Here is a 12,589-nt window from a genome sequence, read left to right as displayed (position 1 = left end):
CCGCGACAAAGAGGCGTGGCTACACCAGAAAACGGCACCATCTCCTCATCAAGTTGCGCAAAATCGCTGTGAACAAAGGGAGCTCCAATTTTTGGCCGGTCAGCGGTTCGCTCGCGAAGCGGAAATTTCATCTTCACCTAGAACGGTTCAAAGAAATAATGTCCCAAACCATGGTCTGCTCGAGAAAGCGGAAAATTGTAGGAAAAAGACCACAACAGACAACAACAAAAAAAAAACGGTGGAAAATCAACAGCATCCCCGATTTTCCACCTCGCCGAGAAGCATCCACTCCTTCAGCAGCCAATCAGCGGCAACTTAAGGCGTGTGATGCACGAGAAAGGTTTCAAAAACGACGTTGAACCAACAGCACGAAAGCGCACAGCAGCAGTAAACTTAGAATGAAGGGACGTTAGTTTAGTCTTCGGCTAGAACTTGAACCGTGCGTGCGTGACAGTTTAGGAACGGGTACGTCGCCCGACAGCATCAAGTGAACGATTATCCCTCAAGTGTTGACGAAAATATCTGCTACAACAATGCAACTTGCAGTGTGAAAGAAATCTTTGATCTTTGAAATCTAAATGAAAAAAAAAATCATTCGTGCAAGTGTTACAAAGCCGATAGAATTGTGGAAAGTTTTGTGGTACTTGTTAAAATAAATACTAAAATTCCGAAATTCAACCAATCAGTTGAAAATTAAAATACGTGAAGGATAACTAAGGACACCTCAGAAGGAAAAGTAAACAGTCAATCTAAATGTATAACAAAATGTCCAGCTACGAAACTGCATCTTCGGATGGTGATCTTTGCCACCGCGTTTGCGATCCAGATCCGTACTATGAGTCAAATGGGAGCTACTACGCACAACTATATCCGGCAGATTCCCAAAATTCCGGTAAGTCCTAGTTACTTCTTTCGAACAAACCACACAAACAGATCTTCACGACAAGTTCTTAAACTTCAATATCTATGATTTGCTATCAGTGTTAAGAGTTTGAGTTAAGAGTTTTATGAGCTGAAATACAGTATTATAAGAAAAATGCTCAAGCCAATCTTATAAAAATACTTTAAACACTGGATCTAAAAGTCAAACAGGACTACGTACTTGTGAACGATTAAAATGTCTGATTTCAAAAGAAAGAAAGTATTTATACTCTTCTCTTATTACAACCATGCTTCTGTAAATTAACTACACCCGTTTACATTCTTCCATCGACGGTTGAATTTCACAAAATATCGAAAAAAAATCGGTTTGGCAAACGACCGGTAAATGAAATAAACAACAACAAACCAAATCCACGGTACCTGCGCGGTCTTTAAAAAAAAGGGTACGATTACTCTAAAATTAGCCTTACTGCCGCCATAAACTGTACGATCGTCCGATAAGCCAAGGTCTCAACTTCTTTTCGAACGTTTTTTTTGAACGACTCCCATCCCATCGGATGGAGTCAAATGAAAACCGTTTTCATCTTCTCGATCCTCACCACACCACATTTCGCTTCACAGTTTACTTATAATATCCTCCCCCTCTTTAGGAGCCAAGTTTTCCCTGATTTCCGTATCATTACCCAATTTTTTTCCTCAAAAAAAAACACACACACACAGTTTGACGATATTAGTTTGATTACTTTAGAGGTAACCGAATCCGACGCTTCATCAATAAGCCGTCAATTCATCGGTTTCACCTTTGAAGCGTACTCACTCACGCACTAAAGGATGCACGTGACACGAACGCGATACGATAATTATTGCCCGGCGCACTGACTAATCGTTTGGTAATTTTGGGAAGCAGTTTTAGGACGTGTGAATGATGGCGCTGTGTTTATGATGAGATTTACCACGTGCCCGAAGAAGTAAGAACGTGTTAAATATGTTTTGTAATCACCGGTACAGTGTTACGCAACTTGAAAGGAGAAAAGAAAACTTGGTGGATTTTTATGTTAGGTTTGGGGTAAACTAGTTTAAGTAACAGGATATTTGATTATTAACAATCAACTGTGCAGTTAAATGTGACAAGTGTGAAGGAGCAAAACAGTTTATGACGCAACGTACAAGCCCACTCCTCAACAAGCATCGGTGGTTCAGTGGTAGAATGCTCGCCTGCCACGCGGGCGGCCCGGGTTCGATTCCCGGCCGATGCATCGGATTCTTTTTTCAATTTTTCTTTTTTAGTTACGGAATGCGAGAACTTACTTCCCTACTTACTTACTAGAAAAGCGTGAACTTACTTCCCTTTCCTAGCCTCACTCATTACCGTTTAATGGAACCATATTCACGTCGTACATAAATGACTTGAAATTTATTTACAATGGTTATCTCCATACAGTTGTTCCAAAACTGTTATCATTGAAAAACTTACAAATGACAGGCCAAGACCACTCGAAAATTGAAATCCTCATTTTCCTGAACTGCAAAGCACAGTAGCTCTTTTTTCCTACTCTTTGGCTACTCTACGACAAACTATTCTAGTTTTTCCTCGTAAGAAAAAATGAAGTAAATGAAATAAATTCTGAAAAAATAGGATCCCAATCCGTAGAACATATTTAACTCAGTCGCCATTTTTCGCAATGAACATTTATCGTGATGATATCTGATTTGTTCCGTTAAAATCTGAACATTTTATCTGCTCCATAAAGATAGTGGACGATCCTATCTGTTTTGTTTGCTTCAGTAGATGTCGCATTGACTATGATGCTGTGAATCAAGTTATGTTAAACTTAAGTGGTTTTAAGGTCAGAAAACATCAGGACTTCAGGTTTTCGAACGTTGCTTCGGATTCTATAGCCGTTTAAAAATCTTTTTCAAAATATTTTCTCTCAATAGTATCATTACGTTTTACAATTAAACAACAAACTTACTTAAATAAATACCAATCACATTAGACACATTGGATCTTCAATCAACACACATTGATTTTTTAAAGGTGAACCAGAGCCATCGCACCGTTTTTCAACTCCTAAAACTAGTAAAATTCTGTTATGAAATGATTAAATATTTCAGAGGTTAAAGATTAAACTTACAGTATTTTTACAGTACTAACACCCCCAAAAATATCGAAGCCTTTTTCCTATTCATAAGAAACGGTCTGACCGTTCTGCTAACACTCATAATTATTTATGATAATTTTGCAAATATCGGTGTAAGAACAAGAAATATGCAACTATTTGAAGAAATATTAACCATGAGTTTTAATGAAAAAACCAATAAATATACTGTTTGAAGCGTGTATGTGGTTGCTTAAGAGAACTTTTTTCATGTTAACGGGTACAAACTGTAAAAGGATATTTCCGGTTATTATCCGCCATTCGAAACCAGGAAACAGTCAAACTGGAAAATAAACAGCTTCTCAAGTGCTGATATCCTGTCGAAGAACTGTATCAAACAATGTTGAACGCGGTGATTAGAACATCAGTAACATAACCCTAAGAAGAGCTCAATATTCTCGCATGAAACACACCACATCTCTAATCGATCGGCCCAATCAATCATAAAAAATAAACAACGTTTAAAAATTTACCCCAAACGCACTGATTTGTCTACAAGGCCGTTAAGGACATTTTCACACCACAAAAGCGGTAAGCGATAGCTAGCACACAGTGGCAAGATTCTGTTTTCCTGCCGAAAGGATATCGAATGCCAGCAGCAAGCCGAACAGCGGACGCGGACTTCCATGTTTCTCCGGAAACCAAAAACTTCACTACTCATTTGTCAAAAGTCACGAGCATCAATCCTTTCTCCATTCACGCGTGCAATTTTTCACCCTCGATCGTTCTCTTGGCTTCTTTTTTTTGTGGTGTTTTCTTCGTCTTGGTTGTCTGTGTAGAGGAAAAAAGGTAACTGTTTTGCTGGTGCTTGTTGCTCCGTTGCACTCCTGCAAATATAAACAACAGGGTTCGGGATTTATGGACTTGACCCCGAGCACTGCACGGACTCGCTCCTCTCAAGACGCATCCCCGGAGAAGATGTAGATGAGATGTGTTACAGGGTATCGATTTTCCTTCCACTTTTTCTGCCTTTTTCTGAAGTAGTTTTTTCTACCAAAAGAAAAAAAACCATAATCTCTTCTATACTGCGACTACTGCAATACGATCGAGAGTAAAACGCACAGAACGGTGTTTTACCGAAGACACTTCCACTCTTCAGCACACCACACAGGCCACCCCTGGGTGGCTGTATCACTTGTTCTACTATAAACAAATCATTAAGATACGATACACGAGCTTCTCCGGTGTTCGGATCTCATCCGCCGGTTTCGTTTTTCTTCGCTTTCTTTTTGGGGATTTTCCTTATGAACGGCCCGTTGTGAGGTCAGTGAATGGTGCTGTCCGTAAGGCGGCATTTTTTCCTCCTGCAGGGAATTCACCTTCCCAAGAAACACACGCAACGTACTTTGTTTATTGTTGTTGTTTCATTTACTACTGGAAGTTGGTGAAGAAAAATCCTAAACCAACCGTTTATGTTTGTGTGCCCGTCTAGTACACGATCGATGATGGTCGAGGTTCGCACGTGGGCTGTGTGGAAGGTTGGGCAAGCTTCTCGTTGGCGTTTCGGTCACAGTGTGTGTGCTCATCGTTATTTTTGTTTATCTCTCCGCCCATGAACTGACAGGAACACAGGTGACCAGCGGAGGTGGCGGTGGAGGTGGTGGAGGTGGAGTGATCATCATGGACGAGGAGGGCTATTGGGGATCACCGTGCAGTTCAAGCGAATCGCACCCAGACATGATCAGGGACCGGTACTCACCCCCGGCGGCCGTGGTCAGTGCCAGCGGGAATGCCTCAGTCGTGGTAAGCGCTATTCGCAACATCTCATCCCAACAGCAACCGCCCGATCAATCGTCCTTGTCAACATCGTCGCTGTCATCAGCTTCCTCCACAACGTCCTCCATGTCGGCGTCTTCGTCACCGTACAGTGGTGCTGGCCATCCTCTACCTCTCGGAGGCTACTCTCAACAGCACCAACATCATCATCATCACCATCAGCAACAAATACCGTCGTCCATTTACTGTTCCTCGCTTGTTTATGAAAAGAGCAACACCGGTAAGCAATGCAAGCTGAAACTGGACAAATAGACACACACAATGCTGACACTTTGGTTGCTTCTAGCAGGAATCTACGTCCCGGATGAGGGATATTTTGGAGGAACCGGAACGTCAGTTGACCCCGTTTCTGGCACCACAGGGCCCGAACACCAGCCACAACACATGCACATGGCACCGTCCTCTTCCGGTGTGATTCCTGGCAATGGTGTGCCGATAGTGCGGGTGGTTAAGCGACGCAACACGGCCAACAAGAAGGAGCGTCGTAGGACACAAAGCATCAATTCGGCCTATACCTCACTAAGGGATCGTATTCCAAATGTTCCTAACGATACCAAACTGTCCAAGGTAAGAGAGCAAGCGGATGTTCGATTAAAAGTAACTACAAAGTTATTATAAAATGTTTCTATTTACCGTCACCCTATACTGTTGCCTTATGTTTCCAGATCAAAACACTACGACTGGCAATTTCCTACATCGCACATCTGTTGGCGGTCGTGAACGGAAACCAGGACCCATCGTGTGATTTCCGCGCGGAACTGGTGCCCTCGTCTCGCAAGATAAATGCCGAACGGCGTGCCCAAAAGACGCTAATGCAAGTAAGTGTAGTGGTGACGAGATATGGGGTTGCCCCACCGAACGAGGGCACCCTCACTTTAATGTCTGCCCATATGAATAATGAACGGCTCAGTCGCAACAGCTAGGAAACAGACGGGAATAGAGAAACTTTCTTAATCGAATCATTATCTTTATTGAGTGGGTCTGGTTTTTGCTTTCGGTTTTCTCAACCATACTCCCTAATGCAACAACATTTGAGCAATAAATCTAATAAAATTTAGCAAACAAAGTTTGATTCTTCTTTTCAAAAACATTAACCAATTCTTGTGTCACTAAACATTAGCGTGTGCGTTGCGAACCAACCACAAGTCGCTCAGAATCGTCTGGTTTTCACGCCTCTTTGCATTTTGCAGGGTGGGTGTGAAAAATGACCACAATTTCATTACCTTCCATTTTCAGAGATACAATTTAATACCGCAAAGTGGCCCACTAATAGTGGTTAATCGAGTTATACTCACCAACCAACCGTCCTTTCCCTATTTCCTCAAGAGTTTAATTCGCTGATTGCCGTTTATTACCTCAACACTCGTAACAACACAATTCAGTGCTGTGGCGTGTAATGGAAAGAAGGGATAGGAACCTGTAACAGGCCCCTTTATCCTTCGATGATATCCTTTTTCGCAACCCCTATTTATGACATTCCTGCTCCCGCTTGCTGTGTACGTGCACGTGCACGTACACTGCACTTGACTCTGAACTTCTACAACACAACATTGCAACTCCATTATCAAGCATCAAATGCCAATTACCGATGGTGGGAATCCGTTTTTTCTGTGAAGGAAAAATGTATTATTCGGTGGGAAAATCATTACACAAATTAAGAACAAAGGGGTTGCCTTAAATAATCTATTAGAATTGGAAAATATAGAATTGAACTCATAGGGGCTCGACACGATTGAACGCCCCTTCATACAACAGCCTCGATAGCGCAGTAGGTAGCGCGTAAGTCTCATAATCTTAAGGTCGTGAGTTCGATCCTCACTCGGGGCAGATATTGCTTTTTTTTACTTACGAGAGCAAATTGAACAAATCCAAAATCTTTTCCTAACATTTTTTGTAAAATAAGTTTCTGTTCTAAGCAGCAAACATATAACGGCGTTATTTAACGCCATTATATTTAACAAGACAATATATTATATGAAATACACATTTAAAGGGCAAATTTTTAAATTTTCCTCACATTTTTTTAGTTTCTCTAAGCTGAGTATTTGTAACTACGCACTAAAGGAAATTATTGAGTAATAGCATTTTATGCTTCGCAAGATAGTTTTGTAACGAACATTTCAATTTTAAAATGGCGTGCGAAAAAATGAAATGCAGTGTATAGAGTTACGGATTGCAATTTTGACAGCAATATGTTTTCAACAATATGGGACATTTTCAACTAATTGTTATTTATCTATGGTGCGAAAAAAGCAACATATACTTTAAAATAACAACACTAACATAGTATTTACAAATCGATTTGAAACCAACATATAAAATCCCAAATAATTTTGATCTATCTCATTTATATGCCCCTTTAGGATATTTCTCAATTCAATCCATAGTTAGGGAACTTTCGTTATCATTCAAACACATAAAAAAAAAACATGAAAAACAAAAGAGAATCGGAAGCTTGTGACCCCGACGTGATTTGAACACGCAACCTTCTGATCTGGAGTCAGACGCGCTACCGTTGCGCCACGGAGTCCGCTTTCCTGCTCTCACACTATACGACTCCATAAAACTAACACTTACAATACCCCTATGACTTGCACTATATCGCCAGAGCAACAAGCAACGCCCCTTTTCTATTTTTACACACGCAAAGAGCCTGCACTCGGAACAATGCATTTTGGCGCATGCTCCCTGCATTGTGTGCTCTTCTTCATTTAGACCCCGAAATTCCGATCCGTGAAAAATAGTGTCAAATGTATGAACCTCTCCACTAATCAATCACTGGCAACACACAAAAAACCAGTTACCAAAGTGACGCCCCTTTTCATCCACATGACTGTTCTGTTCCAAATTCCATTGCATTTTTTTCCTCCTCTGTCACTCTATTAGCAGTCCTTTAGAGAGCTGTACAGCATCATTTGTCACATTGTTTGATAATTGGGCTCAACAGCAAATTCTTGGATATTTCCGCATAATGACTAATAGCACGTAACGAGCGAGAAAAATGAAGAATCCGAGCATTGCTAAAATTAATTGCTATCCACGGTGGCAAGACAAGAAAAGATAATTCAAAATATGTAGTCAATCACTTTACTATAAATAATTCGCTATCTTCTTCCTCTGGTTCCTTAAATATATTCATAGAATTCATCATATTGCTTAAACACATCCCGCCTATTGGAGATAACATGCGCTTCCTGGCGGAAGTAAACCTTTCAAGTGTCCGCTAGGATGGGAACGGGAAAAACCACTCAGCATGAAACGATCGCCCAACCGCAACATGTCACCATATCATATGCTTTTGCCGCTACATTACATGTTGGGAAAATTGAAAAGATGCCTTTTCATAACTGAAGTACCAGAATGCAGTCAAAACAGAGCCTTCTTCTGCCTTGGGCCATTTACTTTAAACCCTTCCGTCTTCCCACGGGATGGTATTTTTGTGCGAGTCGGCACTTGACAACGATAAAGCAGCACTTGAACTTTCCATAAAACAAATTACGATTACTTCGGTCTTAATCTTCTCCACAGACGACTACGGAGTGCTCTGTGACGAGTAGAGTGATTCGTTTTGGAATCTCGAATGACGTGGCGCCCCCTTGTAATGTCCCCTTCCCTGGACGATCAAAACTTATTTCTGTTTTCTTCGAACAGCTCTTACTATCCCTGGATATATGTCTTCAGTTAACAATCAATATTGATTAATATAAGTTGATAAGTTTTCCTACTCGTGACTCAGCCTCCAAGAATCATGCCCATAATTTCCACAGCCCAACAGGGACATAGAGACACTGAACCTAACATTATCTCAAGTGGAAAGATATTTTCCCGAAATAGTAATTGAAGCACGGAAGTAGAAAGATCGAAAATAATTAAAAAATAAGCTCAAAAGCCGACGCAACTGGCATACCAGCTCGTCGTGAGAAAATGTACTTCACAGCTTGTTTAATATGGTTTCCACTTTTACTGTTCATTTTTCTGTCCTGTGTTATTATTCCCACACCACGTCTTTGATGGGCCACAAACATTATTTCGTCAACAAGCGTACTAATTGTGCTACAAAACGCTTTAATCCTTTCCTTCATCTTTTTCCGTGACATAGAACTTTGCCGCCAATGGAACACCGAATGCGACCAGTGCAAGTCCACCCGTGACGGAAGGACGCAAAATCAAAGGACGTACCGGGTGGCCACAGCACGTTTGGGCACTGGAAACGAAGACCACTATCAAATAAGTTATGTGACAAACCAGGCAAGATAATTGGATACCAGTATGGATAAAAAAAAAAAACAAAAGAATTGTTGTTTGAAAAACATTTCTGTAATACTAAAGATGCCAACAGGCCAACATTGATATAAATATATTCCAATAGTACGCATTTAGGCAGTCCTTGTAGGCACAGTTAAAGGTTACTAAAAAACGCCCAAGACGTGAATCAATGTGCACCCATTTCTAGAATCTCAGCAAATGTCGTACACCCAGCGGAATATAGTAGGAAAAGTATAGAAGACCCCTAACTATTATCTTCCGCTTTGCCATTAGGCTAATAGTAGTAGGTAGTAACGCTATGTACAGATTCTATTCATTTCCCACTCGATCGTTTCTTCTTCACTGCTTTCGACTGACTGGCCCGATCAAAATAAGAGAGGCTGTGCCATGCTAGGTTATATAGATCGATTGACTACAAGCTGCGAAAATAAATGTATTTTACTATTCTATAGATAGTAGACGTTTCATCATCAATATGTTGCATTCACGTTGTTTACAACACTGTCTGAACAAATGAAAGAAATTCTAATCGAATCGTATTTTCCAACTAATACACTTGTGTTGCTCCACGAAGCCCCGCATTCGCGTATGGGTTTTATGGAAGCTAATATTAGATACATTTTAATCTCGAACGTTTCAAAGATAACTCGGACAAAAAACCAGATGGCCCTCTTATTCTCGATCGGCCACACACCGCCACCACGATGATCGTCCGCGGAACAAGTAAAAGAAGATCACTTTTTTCCACATCAAATCACAAAACCCGAGCGGCATTTGTAACGGCGGTTAGGTTTTCCGTGTCCGGTGGTGCGCTGTCAGGGGTAAATATTTTGATTTCCGATCGTAAATGTACTCCGCGCGTCACAAAAAGTACACGTGCCTGCAGTCGTGTGCTCTCATCCCAGGCAAAGCGCATCCTCTGTACCAACCCCGTCATGATGGCAGCCGATGGCCAATCAATAAAACGGTGATCGCGGATTGGGGCGTATGTGATTTGAATTAAACTAATGGTAACAACCAAACACAGTGCACCGTTTGGTGGCTGACCAGTCCGAAAAGTTCTACACACAAAGAGCGATGGGTTTGTGGTGCTGGAAGCGAATTCAACGATGCAACATAAATAAGACAAAAGAAACAGAAAGAAATTTTAAAAAAATCTTAAACAAACCCCACCTTGCACGCAGTATTGACTATCCACCAAGTCAAATAGTAAAATAAAGTCAAGCAAAAGCAAACAAAATCATTCCTTTGCTTTTACTAGATAAAATTAACACTAAATATTTGGGGTTTATCAAATAACAGTTAGCCCTTAAAAATTTAGTTTCCTATTGTAATTAAAATGAACGATTCATGAGCGCACTGAACCTGTATCCTGTAGAATAGTAAGTACAAAACTGTTCTCGGATTTAGTTAAAAAAAAAAAACAGCTCTTATTGAATGAAAAACATAAACGCACATCTAATGCAGAGGAAATCTTTAAGAATGATGGAGTTGAATGAGTGCTGTAAAACATGCTTTAAGATTAAATGAAATTTGAAATAAATACTATTCAGAAAGACACTGGAACCCACCAACTTTGACAGCACAACATTTCACATTCTCAAAAACAAAAAAGATAATTTTATCTCTAAGCAGATGAATTCTAGAAATGAATCCAAACTAAATTGTATTGCTTCTTTTCACTACAATGTCAATATGCACCAATATAGCGATTACAGCATATGTATGATAAAGAAAAGATATTAATAATATATTCAAAGGTCATTCCAAAATTCTACTTTTAAACGATTAGCTACATTAACTATGTCCCACAATTTTCACGAACATCGAGTTATTTTTGTTCTTCATATTGATACCAATAGCAATATAGAAAGTTAAGAAACAAGATGTAGCAAAACAGAAAAATCTATACGATAAGTATCTTTTGTAGTGTTCTTGTAAATTTAACTTAAAATGACTTGTCATGCTAAGTCCGATTTCTATATAGCTCAAGATAAACACAAAGGTTACTGCTCCAAGCTGACCGGGTTCGCTAACAAAAATGAGCCTACTATGATTATATTATTGTGTGAGTTCCCACCTCTACACGGCCTCGATAGCGCAGTCGGTAGCGCGTAAGTCTCATAATCTTAAGGTCGTGAGTTCGATCCTCACTCGGGGCAAATCGAAGCTTCTTTTTTTTTCATTTACTTATTTCCGCCAATAATCATTCTTTTTGGACAGCTCCAATTTTCCATACAGGATTCATATATCTCTGCTCATGGTTAAGTTGAACACGTCCGTGGTGACAGTGGATAAATGTATTCGTTTTACGCCACTACCTCTCTGTCACGTCGGAGGACACACGCACCTTAGTTGTATAAAGCCCCGTAGAACATCAGGACATAAGAGATATTCAACCACCCCTACTCTCACACGGAGAACATACGTTAGCTCTCCCCCTTCCTCTCAATTTAGTTGTACAACACATCTTCACTAGGGGTTGGATTACTCCGTTAAATCCAAGCTCTATTTATTTTAGTATTTATGCCTAGGCAGAGCGCCTATATTATCCTCCAAAGGGCATTGGATCTATGCCCATTCCTTTGCGGTATTACTACAATCACTCACAACGGAACCAACATTGTGCTATTATCGGTTTAAAACCAATCCAACAAACCAAGTTCAAAATTAATAATAAATCCACGACACAATTAAACAACGAGCAGTGTTTCGACAAAAAAGATGACCCCGACGTGATTTGAACACGCAACCTTCTGATCTGGAGTCAGACGCGCTACCGTTGCGCCACGGAGTCCTATACTACCCATACTTCTTAACGCTATTTTTCAATACTTACATTACCCTTTACGCTATCTCACATTCCTAACTGCATCGGCGGTGTTTTTTCGTCTACTGCCTACACAATCTACAGTACTCTACAAACTAGCTCGCTGTTCAAGTGGCGCATGCAGTTCATATCAGCGAATGTGAAGTTTTACTAACAAAACTCCAATTTTGGTTTTCATATACCACATATAATACCGTGTATAATGAAAAGATAAACACAATTCATTCCTATTTTTCTGCCTATTCTATTCTTTCTTTGTCACTAAAAGTATTTGTCAGATTCACTTCTTCGCCGGAGCATCATTTGGAAAAAAAATCCACTCAAAATTAAACCATAAATTTAAACGCGCTTCGATTCTTGGCAAATTCAGCTTCAGTACCCCTGACGTAAACATCAAAACTGTCAAAACGTCCCATCTTTTCCCTTTGCTTTCGCACACTTTTCGCTTGCAAAACGGACTTTGGCCTCAACTTCTCCCCACCCGACCGATGCATTGCAATCATTGAACTAACCTGTGTATATGTGAGTCCGAGAGTCGAGTAACAAACGCTACGCTTAAAAGAAAACTCATCGTTTCCGTATACCGCGCACGCAACATAACACAAGTCGCGTCGGCGAACCTTACTCTCGTACGCATAGGGATTGACTCCGTGACCGTCGTTACTGTTAGTTCGCG

General features: G+C 40.4%; 2 protein-coding genes and 5 non-coding genes across 9 annotated transcripts in view; 4 read left to right on the top strand and 3 right to left on the bottom strand.

Moving 5' to 3' along the window:
- The window catches only part of LOC126557215 (DNA replication licensing factor Mcm5), a 296,187-nt gene that overhangs the window by 13,142 nt on the left and 270,456 nt on the right, over positions 1 to 12,589 (bottom strand). Inside the window, exon 3 of one of the 2 annotated variants that reach the window (XM_050212917.1) lies at positions 3,448 to 3,459. The exons of the other annotated variant lie outside the window; for it this stretch is intronic. The gene's annotated coding sequence lies outside the window, so the exon portion shown is untranslated. Of the gene's footprint in view, positions 1 to 3,447; positions 3,460 to 12,589 lie in introns of those variants that run through there. 2 annotated transcript variants of the gene reach the window in all.
- LOC126558323 (heart- and neural crest derivatives-expressed protein 1) lies at positions 722 to 9,050 on the top strand. 2 transcript variants are annotated; one of them, XM_050214319.1, is made up of 5 exons: positions 722 to 892; positions 4,606 to 5,037; positions 5,107 to 5,384; positions 5,483 to 5,635; positions 8,917 to 9,050. In XM_050214319.1, exons 1-5 carry the CDS (start codon positions 754 to 756, stop codon positions 9,046 to 9,048), a joined length of 1,134 nt encoding a protein of 377 aa, XP_050070276.1. In that variant the 5' UTR covers positions 722 to 753; the 3' UTR covers positions 9,049 to 9,050. The 2 variants fall into 2 exon arrangements, with proteins under 2 accessions (XP_050070276.1, XP_050070275.1); XM_050214318.1 differs by having other exon boundaries at positions 5,104 to 5,384.
- Trnag-gcc (transfer RNA glycine (anticodon GCC)) lies at positions 2,068 to 2,138 on the top strand. Its single transcript has one exon. It is a non-coding gene; the product is annotated as a tRNA-Gly (tRNA).
- Trnam-cau (transfer RNA methionine (anticodon CAU)) lies at positions 6,572 to 6,644 on the top strand. The gene has a single exon. It is a non-coding gene; the product is annotated as a tRNA-Met (tRNA).
- Trnaw-cca (transfer RNA tryptophan (anticodon CCA)) lies at positions 7,276 to 7,347 on the bottom strand. The gene has a single exon. It is a non-coding gene; the product is annotated as a tRNA-Trp (tRNA).
- Trnam-cau (transfer RNA methionine (anticodon CAU)) lies at positions 11,173 to 11,245 on the top strand. Its single transcript has one exon. It is a non-coding gene; the product is annotated as a tRNA-Met (tRNA).
- Trnaw-cca (transfer RNA tryptophan (anticodon CCA)) lies at positions 11,809 to 11,880 on the bottom strand. Its single transcript has one exon. It is a non-coding gene; the product is annotated as a tRNA-Trp (tRNA).

The sequence above is a fragment of the Anopheles maculipalpis genome, chromosome 2RL (assembly GCF_943734695.1).
Source record: "Anopheles maculipalpis chromosome 2RL, idAnoMacuDA_375_x, whole genome shotgun sequence".
NCBI lineage: Eukaryota > Metazoa > Arthropoda > Insecta > Diptera > Culicidae > Anopheles > Anopheles maculipalpis.
This window is presented reverse-complemented; position numbering and strand designations above follow the sequence as displayed.